At 44.2% G+C, this 15,270-nt stretch overlaps 1 protein-coding gene across 4 annotated transcripts in view; it reads left to right on the top strand.

Annotated features, from left to right (window-relative positions):
• The window catches only part of LOC110507885 (kinase suppressor of Ras 1), an 84,301-nt gene that overhangs the window by 62,003 nt on the left and 7,028 nt on the right, over nucleotides 1-15,270 (top strand). For 2 of the 4 annotated variants that reach the window (XM_021588271.3, XM_090223805.1), the window contains 10 exons: nucleotides 4,713-4,860; nucleotides 4,967-5,375; nucleotides 5,567-5,703; nucleotides 5,929-5,998; nucleotides 8,866-8,949; nucleotides 10,355-10,416; nucleotides 10,537-10,649; nucleotides 10,773-10,953; nucleotides 11,824-11,881; nucleotides 12,063-12,120. In XM_021588271.3, coding sequence (XP_021443946.3) covers nucleotides 4,713-4,860; nucleotides 4,967-5,375; nucleotides 5,567-5,703; nucleotides 5,929-5,998; nucleotides 8,866-8,949; nucleotides 10,355-10,416; nucleotides 10,537-10,649; nucleotides 10,773-10,953; nucleotides 11,824-11,881; nucleotides 12,063-12,120 — 1,320 coding nt within the window. Of the gene's footprint in view, nucleotides 1-25; nucleotides 179-4,639; nucleotides 4,861-4,966; nucleotides 5,376-5,566; nucleotides 5,704-5,928; nucleotides 5,999-8,865; nucleotides 8,950-10,354; nucleotides 10,417-10,536; nucleotides 10,650-10,772; nucleotides 10,954-11,823; nucleotides 11,882-12,062; nucleotides 12,121-15,270 lie in introns of those variants that run through there. The other 2 variants (XM_090223806.1, XM_090223807.1) reach the window with 2 other exon arrangements.

The raw sequence follows: 15,270 nt of genomic DNA, 5'->3' as shown, positions 1-15,270 counted from the left end.
GAGAGACAGGGAATGAGGGAGGGAAGGGAGGGAGGGACTGAGGGAGTGAGCGAGAGAAAAAAAAACAGTGTGTGAGACTGCGCTCAGGAGACACTGTCACAGTGTTTTTGACAGTGTTTTGGAGCACTAGGGATATCACTGGGACATTAGAGAAGACAAAGTCCATAAGGAGCACATGGTACGTACTACAGGAAAGCTTTTGAACAATCTACTGAAGGAAAGCCTTTTGTATAGCATAGCAACATGGCTTTTTTTTACCAGGTGTTTCCTGTTAGCCAGAGGTGTCTTACTAGAGAGTGACTTGTTTCCGCAGTGCTGATAGACTGTAGCTCTGTGTAGACTAAATAAGTTATTAGCTGATAATACTGTGTTAGTACACAAGAGAAGCACAGAGAAGATTACAGTTGTTGAGTCTGGCCTCTTTTAATTTGAGGATTTAAGAGGCGGTTGTTCTGTTTAGTTTGTTGACGTTAATAGGTTTTAGTATGCTCCCGTCTGTGTGTGTGTGTGTGTGTGTGTGTGTGTGTGTGTGTGTGTGTGTGTGTGTGTGTGTGTTCATGTGTGTTCCTTGCGAAGTTTATTTCTCTTTGTCTAGTATTTCATTTCACTCCAGATACGAACTTATACATACGAACAACAAATTACAGACACTCACAAACAATGACAACATCTCATCTGCCCAGACCCGCATGCTCACACCCCCATCCCTAGTGCCTGCATTACTGTTTGCCACTTGGCCTTAAATTGTATCAATTTTTTTTCCTCGGTTTCCCATGCTATTTCAATATTTCAATAATAAATCATTTGATTTTTCCGTCGTGTTAATAATGGCGGATTGATTGATTTCTACTTTTTTAGTATACGTTTTTTCAAGATGAGTGACGAGAAGAGAATCACCCAGCCCATTGGGTATCTCACTACACCCCCATAAGTTTCTACGTATTCCAGTAGCTTCCAGTAGCTAGGCTGATTAGTGTGTTCACCTCCTGGCTCACGTGTATGTGTTGTGTGTCTGGGTGAGTGTGTTTCTTTGATGATTTATAGAAAGGGGCTTGTTTTGGGTGTTATTAAATCATTAAGAGTCTATTGACCCACCGGTGCGTTAATCTAAGTAACATAATAAAAAAATCCCCATCACAATCCGTCAGTTGAAGCTAGAGATATCAATTTCTTTTGCATGGGCTGCGTCTCAATCCACCGCATCCCCCTATGTCGGCCTTCCGCATCTGAGGTGGAAGGTGGCCGAGCTACACCGGTGTTTGTCAGACCATGAGACATCCCGAAAAGTCTTCTCACAAAACGTCTGTGGAGTCCGAACGGTTTGGCCTACACTCTATGGAAAGATGGGGTTCTCCATTTTGCTCTACTACCCCCACAAGTGTCACAGACTCGTCTGAAGATAACCTATACAAATGAATAGAAGTATGGACGTAGTTTTGTGCCAACAAAAATAAGGGGTTAAATATGTGTAGAAAAAATATATATACTATATTTCCTTAGCTTTCTTAATGTATACCTCCTCCATATATGACAGACACTTCAGAACCTTATTCCTTATGATTTATGATCTTTTTTGCCATTTATGAATGCGTTTCTATGGGCTATAGTAGTAAACGTCTTAAACTTTTAGAGGTTTAATGGGTGCAGGTAGCAAACGGATGAGATAAGGGGTTTGTGTGTGTGGTCATGGTGTGTGTGGTCATAGTGTTTGTGATCATGGGCTGTGTGGTCATGTGCTGTTTGTGGTAAGGGACCGTTTAGTTGAGTTGCTTTTGTCGACCTCTCTCTCTCCCTCTGGTTCTGTGTAGTCAGTCATCTGTTCTATCATTAGGTTACGTCAACACCAAACACAGCCAGTCATAGCATGCCCAGAAAGGCTGACACCCAGGCAACGGTATGTGTCAGCCTTTTCATACGCTTTCCGTTTGAAGTTCTGGCCTGCCACACACACAGTATCATAACCCACAGCACACAGTATGTGTGTGTGTGTGTGTGTCTCTCTCTCACACACACACACCTGCTATGTGTGGTCTGCAGTGTGCGTGTGTACATTCAACAGATGAGTTGGTCAGGTTCTACTGACATATGACAGTGCAGTTGGTTGAGATTGTGTCATATAGCCCGAAGATAAAGAGTTTAAAGGTACCTTCAAGCAAAACCATATCCCCATTAGACACCTTGCTTCCTGGTGAATTTCCAGCTCAGCTTGTCTTTTGTTGTGGGTAACAAGTCTGTCTGCTGATAAGAAGAAAGTGACTCCCTGGAAAAACAAATCATTCTATGGAGGGGTTGAGTTCCATGGTAGACCATTGCACCCCAATACACATCAAGTGCCACAGTGCTTATTGAAGAAGTAATACCTTGGTCAATAGGCATGCAAATAAGTTATCAGGTTTTAATGGGGAGGTTCCAGCCAGGGGCTCTGTATCCTGGGACTCTCCTCTCACCATCTGCCTAGATACAGATACTGATAAAGAACAGTAGCCCTGGTCCGCTGCCACCCACACCACCCTCCCTTTGATCCTGCTACTACTGGAATAAGTGGGCACTTATCTAAGCCTCTGGTCCTAACCATGTCCCTTACACAAATACCTTGTTGTTATTCATCTGTACATAAAAGTGATACAGTTCTTTAACACTAATGATACAAGCTGTTGAATTGATTACCTATTTCTGCCACGTGTGCATGCATTTACACACACAAGCACCCATGCACACACATACCCATGCACACACACACACAAATACACACACACACACACACACACACACACACACACACACACACACACACACACACACACACACACACACACACACTACACTACATTATCTGTCAATGTGATAGCAAAAGGCTGGCTGGCTGGCTGGGTTCCTCCAGGGCCCACTGCTAGTTTATTTCTGTTAAGCAAAACAAAAGGGTCCAAAATAACAACAACGACAGGCTAAAAATAGAACCCGGCGTGTCTGTTGTCACCAGTTGCCCAACCTCCTAGGCCCTGCTGTGAAGGCCAGTGGTTCTTAGGGGGTGAGGGAGTCCGTGTGAGGTCTTGGAAAAGGTGGCCTATTATTCTACAGCTGTGTAGTCTCAGTGCTTGTCTAAGCTGCTGACTCTGAATGTTAATTGCATTGAGGTCCATTGTTGTGTGGACATAGTAACGTTATGGTCAGCTAGGTTATTGGGAATAGGCTTTAGGAAGTAGAATTGGGATTTCCAGGTCTCATCATTTCAGTGACGCAGGGAAATAAACCACTTTTTTATTTCCATGGTATTGTGAGGTACTACAGTAAGAAACTAGACAAGGGGCCTTTGAAGTTGACTCAAGCCCCAGTTTTCCCAAGCAGCATTGATATGACTGTAGGAACATATACTTAGTGGATCTCCAGATCGTGACTATAACTAATAGACCTAGATAATATCCAACTCCTCAGTCTCCTGCGTCCCTCACTGAGCCAAACACCACTTCATGCTTCCTTTTGTCCGTTTCCTCCATTTACCATGGAGACAATGCAGGAAGCTATTGGTTGCCAGGCGATTAAGCCTCCATCCCAGAAACCTCCCTCCCCCGCTACTCTGGTTAGTACGGTCCACTGGGCTGAGGACGGTCGCCGGGGAGATCAGAGGTGTGAGAATTCAATCCAGGGAAGCAATCGGGGATGTTGGTGGTATATGGGTTGGTATAAGCCTTATTTTTATGGCTTGCCAGTAGATTCCGGAATTCACCAGTCCAGCTCTGGGGTACCTCATCTCAGAAACCTCTGAGTGAACTATACTGAACAAAAATATAAACACAAAATGCAACAATTTCAAATATTTTACTGAGTTACAGTTCATTTGAGGAAATCAGTCAATTTAAATAAATTCCTTAGGCCCTAATCTATGGATTTTACATGACTACCAAATTTTCTAAAATAATGTTGGAGGTGGCTTATGGTAGAGAAATTAACAGAAATTATCTGGCAACAGCGCTGGTGGACATTCCTGCAGTCAGCGTGCCAATTGCATGCTCCCTCAAAACTTGAGACATCCGTGGCATTGTGTTGTGTGACAAAACTGCACATTTTAGAGTGGCCTTTTATTTTCCCCATTGTGCACCTGTGCAAACATCATGCTGTTCAGCTTCTTGATATACCACACCTGTCAGGTGGATGGATTATCTTGGCAAAAGAGAAATGCTCACTAACTGGGATGTAAACAAATTTGTGCACAAACATTTTTGAGAAATAAGCTTTTTGTGCATATGGAACACTTCTGGGATCTTTTATTTTAGCTCATGGAACATGGGATCAACACTTTACATGTGTTTTTATTTTTGTTCAATGTAGCTATCCCTTTAAGGATAGTGTTTTTCATTGGACTTGAAATAGCCACCAAGTAACCTCTAGAGTGACCAAATGTCACATCTTACACAATGTCCCCCACTCCCTGCCTGCCTTGGAGTGACACAGGGTTGACGCAGTCCTGTCTGAAGGTTGGGTTGATAGTTTGTCACAGCACGTCTGTGAAGAATGTCATAGCAACTTGTCTGGGACAACCACACACACACATTGCCCATGTCTCTCTCTCTCTCCCCTTTCTCTTTACTTCATTTCTGGCACACATACCTCCCTGCCTAAGTCTTCTACCCATCTGTTTCAGGTCTCCTTCCATCCTTTCCCATTCTCATCCTCTCTCCATCTCTCTCTCTCTCTCTCTCTCTCTCTCTGTCCAGGCTGTACCAGTGAAGCTGTCCCTGGATGCTTTGCTGCAGATGTCCAGTTGTCAGGTGCAGGACACCATGAGACGGCTGGGCTCCAACCCAGAGGAGTGCTCTCGACTCACCGTTGCCCTCTCCTGCCTGAAGAATGCTACTGAGATAGGTCAGTTACACCGTTCTGTTACACCGTTCTGTCATTAATAACAGTGCTTATTGATGCTGTGTGCTCTGTAGTTTAGTACTATTTGTAACTCTGACCTCTGCTTTAGGTGGGGACATCAGGGAAGACACAGGAACCTTGATAACAGAGTCGCCCCGCCGTGACAGTAACACATTACCTCCTCTGGACCGTCGCCCCTCCACCCCCGCCACACTACCCTGTGGCCCCATCCTCAGTCCCCACACCCACGCCCGTTCTGTCTCTGTGACTGTTGTACCCTGTGTGGACGATAAGGGGCATAAAGTCTACACAGGCGACATGACAGACACCTTCCCCTCCTCGCCGCTGCTCCTCTCCAATTTCCCTCCCTCCAAGAGACGCACCAAGCACCCCCCACACGCGCCCCCACCCCCCTCCCGAATGCTGCTGCAGCTCCCCTTCAACATCACCCTCACACGCAGCAAGAGCCACGAGTCACAGCTGGCCAATCGCATAGAAGAGCCAGTGCCCAACAACAAGTGGGTGTTTCTCTAGTCTGTCTTCTGAAATTAATTAAGGCAGCTATTTAGTGTTTTCTCTGTTGAATATGAGTGGCCATTTTCATCGCAAGTGTGGGTGTTTGAGTCAAAACCTATGGAATGAGTTGGTTTCTGTGTGAATGATGTGTCCGTTCTCTGAGTGACCCACACAGCTAGCCCTCTCTCTGCAGGAGGGGGAAGAAGAATAAGCTGCTCCTGAACGTGCACATCAACAGTAGCAGTGGGAACGGGTGTGAAGACTCCGCCTGCACCCCTGGTCCGGCCACCACCCCCTACACCCTCCCAGGCACCCCTACGCTGCTCGAACGTGAGACCTGCTGCCCCAGTGGAACCTGGGAACCCTGCCGTTCTGCATTTCCCTTTCTCTCTTTTCCTCCCTTTCCGTTTCCCTCATACTCGATTAGAACTCCATCACTTTTCTCCTGTCTTTTTTTCTCTCTCTCTCTTCCCCCGCCTCCCTCTTGCTATCTCCTGTCCTCTGTTCCCCTTTGTCTAGCTCCTCTCACACTCCCTCACTCTCATTTCCTTCCAGATAACCTGGCATTGCACCGGGGGTCTCCACAGATAATGAGGAGAGATATCGGCCTCTCTGTAACACACAGGTAGGACACATCATCACCATACTTACGTATCTATTGTTTAAACCTTAGAGGCCCTCTGGGTCTTAGTGGAGTACAGTTGAAGTTGGAAGTTTACAGACACCTTAGCCAAATAGATTTCAACTCAGTTTTTCACAATTCCTGACATTTCATCTTAGTAAAAAATCCCTGTCTTCGGTCAGTTAAGATCACTACTTTATTTTAAGAATGTGAAATGTCAGAATAATAGTAGAGAGAGTGATTTCAGCTTTTATTTCTTTCATCGCATTCCCAGTGGGTCAGAAGTTTACATACACCCAATTAGAATTTGGTAGCATTGCCTTTAAATTGTTTAACTTAGGTCAAACATTTCGGGTAGCCTTCCACAAGCTTCCCACAATAAGTTGGGTGTAACGGATTTCCTCCTCTTCGTTTGAGGAGTAAGGATCGGACCAAAGCACAGCGTGGTAAGTGTTCATGATGATTTTAATTAAAGAAAGCACTGAACACTGAATCAAACCGATAACGTGAATTTCCCGAAACAGTACCATGTGGCCCAAACACTCACACGGAAACAAACACCCACAAACCAAAAGTAAAACCCAGGCTACCTAAGTATGATTCTCAATCAGAGACAACTAATGACACCTGCCTCTGATTGAGAACCATACTAGGCCGAACACAAAAACCAACATAGAAAAAACAACATAGACTGCCCACCCCAACTCATGCCCTGACAATACTAAAACAAAGAATAAAATAACAGAACTATGGTCAGAACGTGACATTGGGTGAATTTTGACCCTATCCTCCTGACAGAGCTGGTGTAACTGAGTCAGGATTATAAGGCCTCCTTGCTCGCACATGCTTTTTCAGTTCTGCCCACACATTTTCTATAGGATTGAGGTCAGGGCTTTGTGATGGCCACTCCAATACCTTGACTTTGTTGTCCTTAAGCCATTTTGCCACAACTTTGGAAGTATGCTTGGGGTCATTGTCCATTTGGAAGAGCCATTTGCGACCAAGCTTTAACTTCCTGACTGATGTCTTGAGATGTTGCTTCAATATATCCACATCATTTTCCTACCTCATGATGCCTACCTATTTCGTAAAGTGCACCAATCCCTCTTGCAGCAAAGCACCCCCACAACATGATGCTGCCACCCCCATGCTTCAAGGTTGGGATGGTGTTCTTTGGCTTGCTTGCATGCCTCTCCCTTTTTCCTCCAATCATAACGATGGTCATTATTGCCAAACAGTTTTATTATTGTTTCATCAGACCAGAGGACATTTCTCCAAAAAGTACGATCTTTGTCTCCGTGTGCAGTTGCAAACCGTAGTCTGGCTTTTTTTATGGCGGTTTTGGAGCAGTGGCTTCTTCCTTGCCGAGCGGCCTTTCAGGTTATGTCGATATAGGACTTGTTTTACTGTAGATATAGATACTTTTGTACCTGTTTCCTCCAGCACCTTCACAAGGTCCTTTGCTGTTGTTCTGGGATTGATTTGCACTTGTCTCACCAAAATACGTTCATCTCTAGGTGACAGAACACGTCTCCTTCCTGAGTGGTATGATGGCTGCGTTGTCCCATGGTGTTTATACTTGCGTGTGTCACGTTCTGATCTTAGTTCTTTTGTTATGTCTTTGTTTTAGTATGGTCAGGGCATGAGTTGGGTGGGTTGTCTATGTTCCTTTTTCTATGTGGTGTTTTTGTGTTTGGCCTAGTATGGTTCTCAATCAGAGGCAGGTGTCGTTAGTTGTCTCTGATTGAGAGTCATAGTTAGGTAGCCTTTTCCCACCTGTGTGGTGTGGGTGATTATTTTCTGTTTCAGTGTTTGCACCATTCGGGACTGGTTCGGTTTTCATTTTGTTTCTCTTGTTCTTTTTGTATTCTGTATTCATTCTCATTAAATGACATTATGGATACATACCACGCTGCATTTTGGTCCTCCGATCCTTCCTACTACTCCTCCTCAGAAGAGGAAGAAAAAAACCGTTACAGCGTGCTATTGTTTGTACAGATGAACGTGGTACCTTCAGGCATTTAGAAATTGCTCCCAATGATGAACCAGACTTGTGGAGGTCTACAATTTTTTTTCTGAGGTCTTGGCTGATTTCTTTTTATTTCCCCATGATGTCAAGTAAATAGGCACGGAGTTTGAAGGTAGGCCTTGAAATACATCCACAGGTACACCTCCAATTGACTCAAATTATGTCAATTAGCCTATCAGAAGCTTCTAAAGCCATTACATCATTTTCTGGAATTTTCCAAGCTGTTTAAAGGCACAGTCAACTTAGTGTATGTAAACTTCTGACCCACTGGAATTGTGATACAGTGAGTTATAAGTGAAATAATCTGTCTGTAAACAATTATTGGAAAAATTACTTGTGTCATGCACACAGATGTCCTAACCGACTTGCTAAAACTATAGTTTGCTAACAAGAAATGTGTGGAGTGGTTGAAAAACTAGTTTTAATGACTCCAACCTAAGTACTGTATATGTAAACTTCTGACTTCAACTGTATGGTGATGGGATTTGTGAAAAAAAAATACATTCCTGGTTTTTAGCTCAGCTTCCTAGCTTGGCACAGACCCCAAACATTTCTTGCATTGGTCTGGTGGGAATGGCGCCTCAAGAATCTGAGAATTTGAGTTATGCAGACACTCAGTCAGACCCAGTGTTTATCTGACTGGAAAGTGTGTATTTATTCATTTTGATCTTGCGTAAAAGTTTGGGGAAAAGAGATAACAGATTCCAATGAAAACTATTTGGGATCTGGCAGAATTACAACACATAAACTTCTCTGGGACAGTTTGTCCACTACAGTAGGCAACTCCAACATTAGAAGTTGTGAAATATATTAATATTTTGCTTCTCTCTCTCCTTCTAAGGTTTTCAACCAAATCCTGGCTCTCACAGACATGCCAGGTGTGTCATAAGAACATGATGTTTGGTGTTAAGTGCAAACACTGCAAGTAAGAAGAAGCCTTCTATGCGGTGCATTCAGAAAGTATTCAGACCCGATGACTATTTCCACATTTTGTTACGTTACAGCATTATTCTAAAATGTATTAAATTAAATGTTTTCCTTATCAATTTACACACAATACCCCATAATGACAAAGTGAAAACAGGTTTTTAGAAATGTTTTCAAATTTTAAAAAAAGTATTCAGACCCTTTGCTATGAGACTCAAAATTGAGCTCAGGTGCATCCTGTTTCCATTGATCATCCTTGAAATGTTTATACAACTTGATTGGAGTCCACCTGTGGTGAATTCAATTGATTGGACATGATTTTGAAAGGCACACACCTGTCTATATAAGTTCCCACAGTTGACAGTGCATGTCAGAACAAAAAACATGCCATGAGGCCAAAGGAATTGTCCTTAGAGCTCTGAAAAAGGATTGTGTTGAGGCACAGATCTGGGGAAGGGTGCCAAAACATTTCTGCAGCAGGAACACCGTGGCCTCCATCATTCTTAAATGTAAGAACCTTTCAGAAGGACAACCATCTCTGCAGCACTCCTCTCTGTAGTGTGGCCAGGCGGAAGCCACTCCTCAGTAAAAGGCACATGACAGCCCACTTGGAATTTGCCAAAAGAGAAACAAGATTCTCTGGTGTGATGAAAACAAGAAGTCTTTGGCCTGAATGCCAAACATCACGTCTGGAGGAAACCTGGCGCCATCCCTAAGGTGGAGATTGGTGGTGGCAGCATCATGCAGTGGGGATGTTTTTCAGCGGCAGGGACTGGGAGACAAGTCAGGATTGAGGGAAAGATGAATGGAGCAAAGTACATAGCTAACCTTGATGAAACCTGCTCCAGAGCGCTCAGGACCTCTAACTGGAGCGAATGTTCACCTTCCAACAGGACAACGACCCTAAGCACACAGCCAAGACAAAGGAGTCTTTGAATGTTCTTGAGTGGCCCAGCCAGAGGCTGGACTTGAACCCTATCAAACATCTCTGGAGAGACCTGAAAATAGCTGTGTAGCAACGCTCCCCATCAAACCTGACAGAGCTTGAGAGGATCTGCAGAGAAGAATGGGAGAAAGCGTCATACCCAACAAGACGCTGTAATCGCTGCCAAAGGTGTTTCAACAAAGTACTAAGAAAAGGGTCTGAATACTTATGTAAATGTGATATTTCCATTTTTATAAAAAACTGTTTTTGCTGTGTCATTACGGGCTATTGTGTGTAGATTGGGGGGGGGGGGGGGACACACAACGATTTAATCCATTTTAGAATAATACTGTAGCGTAACAAAATGTGGAAAATGTCAAGGGGTCAGAATACTCTCCGAATGCACTGTACATCTCCGCTTTCATTTGTTCACAAGTCACTCTGCTCATCTGCTAACTACTGTCTCCTCTGCTTCCAGGTTAAAGTGCCATAACAAATGTACCAAAGAAGCCCTTCCCTGCAGGATATCTTTTCTTCCACGTAAGCCCTTGTCAATTCCTGCATACAAAACAACAAAAAATGCACAATTTAATTATCTTTTTCCCGATACATCCCAAGAATGTAAATTTAGTACTGAATCATTGTTCTCCTATTTTTCAGTCCCGCAAATCCGCCGGGCAGAATCTGTACCATCCGATATCAATAATCAAATTGACCGCACGGCAGAGTTACCAATCCAGTTTGGCACTTTACCTAAGGTGCTAACCAAAAAGGTAGAAAAAAGTGTTTTAGCATACGTGTGTATGTGTATTAATAGTAATATCACCATACATGGAACCTCTAATTTGTCCTGAACCTTAATTTATGAAACATTTCTGTTGAAAACCCTCTTTCAGGACTACCCTCCCATGCTGAGCCAGATGGATTCCAGCAGTAACCCCTCCTCCACCACTTCCTCTACACCCTCCTCGCCCACCCCCTTCCAGCAGAGCAACCCCCCCAGCGTCACCGCCACACCGCCCCCCAATCCCTCGCCCGGACTCCAGGGGCCCAGAGACAGCCGATTCCACTTCCCAGGTCCTCACAATGACAGGCCCTTACAGGCCCAAGCGCTCTCTACAGGCCCAAGCGCTCTCTACAGGCCCAAGCGCTCTCTACAGGCCCAAGCGCTCTCTACAGGCCCAAGCGCTCTTTACAGGCCCAAGCACTCTCTAGATTCCTACCCTGTTCCACTAACATTTCACTCCAAAGCAGCACTTCTCCAGTATCTCTCACAGGCATCCACCCCAAAGACTCTAGATTCCTACTGTGTTCATCTCAATCACAACATTTAACTCCAAATCTACCCTAAGCCAGTAATAGCACATCTCTAATCATATTCCTGATTACACTTCATTTTCTATTTTACCACTAATCATATAATATATCCTATTATAACATCTTAACTGCTTGTGGCTTATCTAACCCAATCATATCGCTCTCTCCTCTCTATTTTCCTCTGGTGGTTGTTAACACCGCTCCCTCCCTGTGTGTCCTGTAGTCCTGCCCAACTAGTACAGTACCATCCCCTTATCATGTTCCCTCTCTCCCCATGTTGCTTTGCTGCAGTGGCTTACTATGACTCATGCTATGTTGTGGGAGGGGTCATGGGGGGTTGGTGTCACCTTGGGCACTGCTGCAATGGCATGTTGTCGTCTGCCACTGTAGTTTATGCCAAGCTTATAGCAGAGCCATCATATTACATGTGGATAGCTTTGGCTTTTATAATGCATACCTGCCCTCTGGTAGACAAAGAGGTGAACTGACTGTGCTGCTTGGCGCTGTGCATGGTTTGACAGAGTTAGAGGCAGCCATCACAATTTAGAGAATATATGCTCTGAAGTGCAGTGAAGATAGATTGGCTTAGTCACATAATAGTTTTGAACATCCTCATTGTCCCACACACAGACGTTTCCTCTTCACCGTATCCTGTTGGACTAGACTCTGAAGGCCACCATGGCACTGGGTAAGAGACAACAGCTTTAAATGACAAAGTCACTGTAGAGTTCGAGTAAAGATCATTTAAAATGCTGTGGTTTTTCCCCCACATTATCTACTGTAAGTCCACCATAGTTACCATAGTTTCTACTAGACAGGGTTAGGTTAAAGTTAGGAACCCCTGTTTATGGTGATGCTTGTCCCAACAGAGACACACAGCAACTGGCCCAATCAGAACCTCCATCTCAGGGACAGGAAGGAGGATCGGTGAGTACCCAAAATCCCTAGCGGCAGGAATATAATAATGATACTAAATAATTATATTTGTAAAGCGCTTTTCATTATACAACAATAATCTCAAAGTGCATAATATTAAATAGAAAATAGAAATAGTTAAAAAAATAAAACAAACATGTACGGTGCATTCAGAAAGTATTCAGACCCCTAGACTTTTTCCACATTTTGTTCAATTACAGCCTTATTCTAAAATAGATTAAAAAAATGTCAAATCCTCATCAATCTACACACAATACCTCATAATGACAAAGTGTAAACAGTTTGAAATTGTATCAAATTTATTGAATCTAAAAAACAGAAATACCTTATTTACATAAGTATTCAGACCTTTTGCTATGAGACTCAAAATGTTGCTCAGGTGCATCCTGTTTCCATTGATCATCCTTGAGATATTTCTACAACTTGATTGAGAGTCCATCTGTCAATATAAGATCCAACAGTTGACAGTGCATGCCGTAGAATTGTCCGAGAAGCTCCAAGACAGGATTGTATCGACATACAGATCTAGGGAAGGGTACCAAAATATTTTTGCAGCATTGAAGGTCCCCAAGAACACAGTGGCCTCCAACATTCTTAAATGGAAGAAGTTTGGAACCACCAAGACTCTTCTTAGAGCTGACCGCCCAAACAAACTGAGCAATTGGGGGAGAAGGGCCTTGGTCAGGGAGTGACCAAGAACTCGATGGTCACTCTGACAGAGCTCCAAAGTTCCTCTGTGGAGATGGGAGAATCTTCCGGAAGGACAACCATCTCTGCAGCTCTCCACGAATCAGGCCTTTATGGTAGAGTGGCTATACTGAAGCCACTCTTCAGTAAAAGGCACATGAGTTGGAGTTTGCCAAAAGGCTTCTAAAGGACTCTCAGGCCATGAGAAACAAGATTCTCTGGTCTGATGACACCAAGATTGAACTTTTTGGCCTAAATGCAAAGCGTCACGTCTGGAGGAAACCTGGCACCATCCCTACGGTGGAGCATGGTGGTGGCAGCGTCATGCTGTGGGGATGTTTTTCAGGGGCAGGGACTGGGAGACAAGTCAAGATCGAGGGAAAGATGAACGGAGCAAAGTATAGAGAGATCTTTGATGAAAACCTGCTCAGGACCTCAGACTGGGAAGAAGGTTCACCTTCCAACAGGACAACGACCCTAAGCACACAGCCAAGACAACGAAGGAGTGGCTGTGGGACAAGTCTTTGAATGTCCTTGAGTGGCCCAGCCAGAGACCGGACTTGAACCCCGATCGAACATCTATGCAGAGACCTGAAAATAGTTGTGCAGTGACGCTCGCCATCCAACCTGACAGAGCTTGAGAGGATTTGCAGAGAAGAATGGGATAAACTCCCCAAATACAGGTGTGCCAAGCTTGTAGTGTCATACCCAAGAAGACTTGAGGCTGTAATCGCTGCCAAAGGTGCTTCAACAAAGTATAGAGTAAAGGATCTGAATACTTATGTAAATGTATCTGTTTTTTATCATTAATACATTTGCAAACAATTCTAAAAAAAAAAAACGTTTTCGCTTTGTCATTATGGGGTATTGTGTGTAGATGGATGAGGAAAACAAATTAATTGAATACATTTTAGAATAAGGTTGTAATGTAACAAAATGTGGATAAGTCAAGGGGTCTGAATACTTTCTGAATGCACTGTATATCTAACCATATCATGATAGCAACAAAGTCTAAGAGAAGGGTAGGCAGCTGAGGAGTCTTAAGGCTACAACAGTCTGAACAGCCTTCAGATTATCTGGGAGGGAGGTCCATAGGCATGGTGTACGGGAGGAAAAGGCACGGTCCCCCATTGTGTGGAGCCTGGTCCTGGGGGCATGGAGGAATTTAGCGTGGCTTGAATGTAAGGGAGGTTCATGGGGGAGAGTAGGTCTGACAGGTAGGTGGGTCAGATGCCATTTAAGGTTTTTTAGACAAGGAGATGTTCAAATCAATGATTTGAGGAACTGGTAGCCAATGGAGATCAGCAAAGATGTGGATGATCTGGGCAGAATGTTTTGTTTGTCAGAATCCTTGCAGCACTCTTTTGGGTGAGCTGTAGTTTGTTCATTGAATGTGCAGGCAGTCCCCCAAGTATTGTTTTCCCAAAATCAATTCTGGAGAAAATGAATGCATGCATTAGCTATTCTGCGTCAGATGTGGTGAGAGGTGAAAGAGGTGACGTTTTACAGACGTGACTAAGGTGGGTATTGAAGGAGAGAGCATTGTTGAATTTCACACCCAAATTATTGAGGCGAGGGGGATGATGTGGCCAAGTATGGCAGGGCAGATGCTGCAGGGCGGCATGTTGCTGTTGAGTTGGAGGAAGTTGTTCTGCATTCAATAATTTCCTTCTTCCAGACAGTTGGACAGTTGACAGAGCAGATGTTGTATAATGCGTTGTTTTAATGCGTTGCAGTGGAAATGGACACTGTGCTGTCTGAAGAGCTGGCCAAGTGGGGGCATGTAGAGCAGGAAGAGGATAGGTCCTAACACCTACCATTGCAGGCTATGATGGACTCCTCTGATCTTGCCTCACTGAGGGTGACGTACTGCTTGCAGTTAGAACGGAGGAGTTAAACCAGTTTAGGGCAGTCCCACAGATGGTAGTGTGCTGTCTGAGGTGCTGCACTAGAATGGTTTGATCTACTGTGTCAAAAGCAGCACTGAGGTCCAGAAGAACCAAGATGGTGGGGGATCCTGTATCTGCAGCAATGAGCAGGTCATTTACAACCTTCACCAGGGCTATCGCAGTACTGTGCATGGGCCTAAAGCCAGATTGGAGCGCTTCATAAAGATGGTTAGCACTGAGGTGTGACTGAAGCTGAGTTGCCAGTGTGTTCTCCATGGCTTTAGATGAAAATGTGAGGTTGGAAATAAGCCTGATCTCCTCTCTGTTTTGAGAGAAGATCTTGGTCAAGGGATGGTTTCTTGAGCAAGGGGGTGATGACAGCGATGTTGAACAGTGACGGCACCTGCCCAGTATGGAGAGAATTGCTGAACAATTTGAGAGCAGCTGAGTATGTTTTGAACAGTGATGTTCCAATAGGTTTGTGGGGGCCACTGGTAGTCTTCATTTTATTAGATGATTTCTACCACAGCAGCAGGTGATACCAGAGCTAAATCACTTAGAGTGG

Source organism: Oncorhynchus mykiss, chromosome 27 (assembly GCF_057628025.1).
Source record: "Oncorhynchus mykiss isolate SJ-2025 chromosome 27, ASM5762802v1, whole genome shotgun sequence".
Classification (NCBI taxonomy): Eukaryota; Metazoa; Chordata; class Actinopteri; order Salmoniformes; family Salmonidae; genus Oncorhynchus; species Oncorhynchus mykiss.
This window is presented reverse-complemented; position numbering and strand designations above follow the sequence as displayed.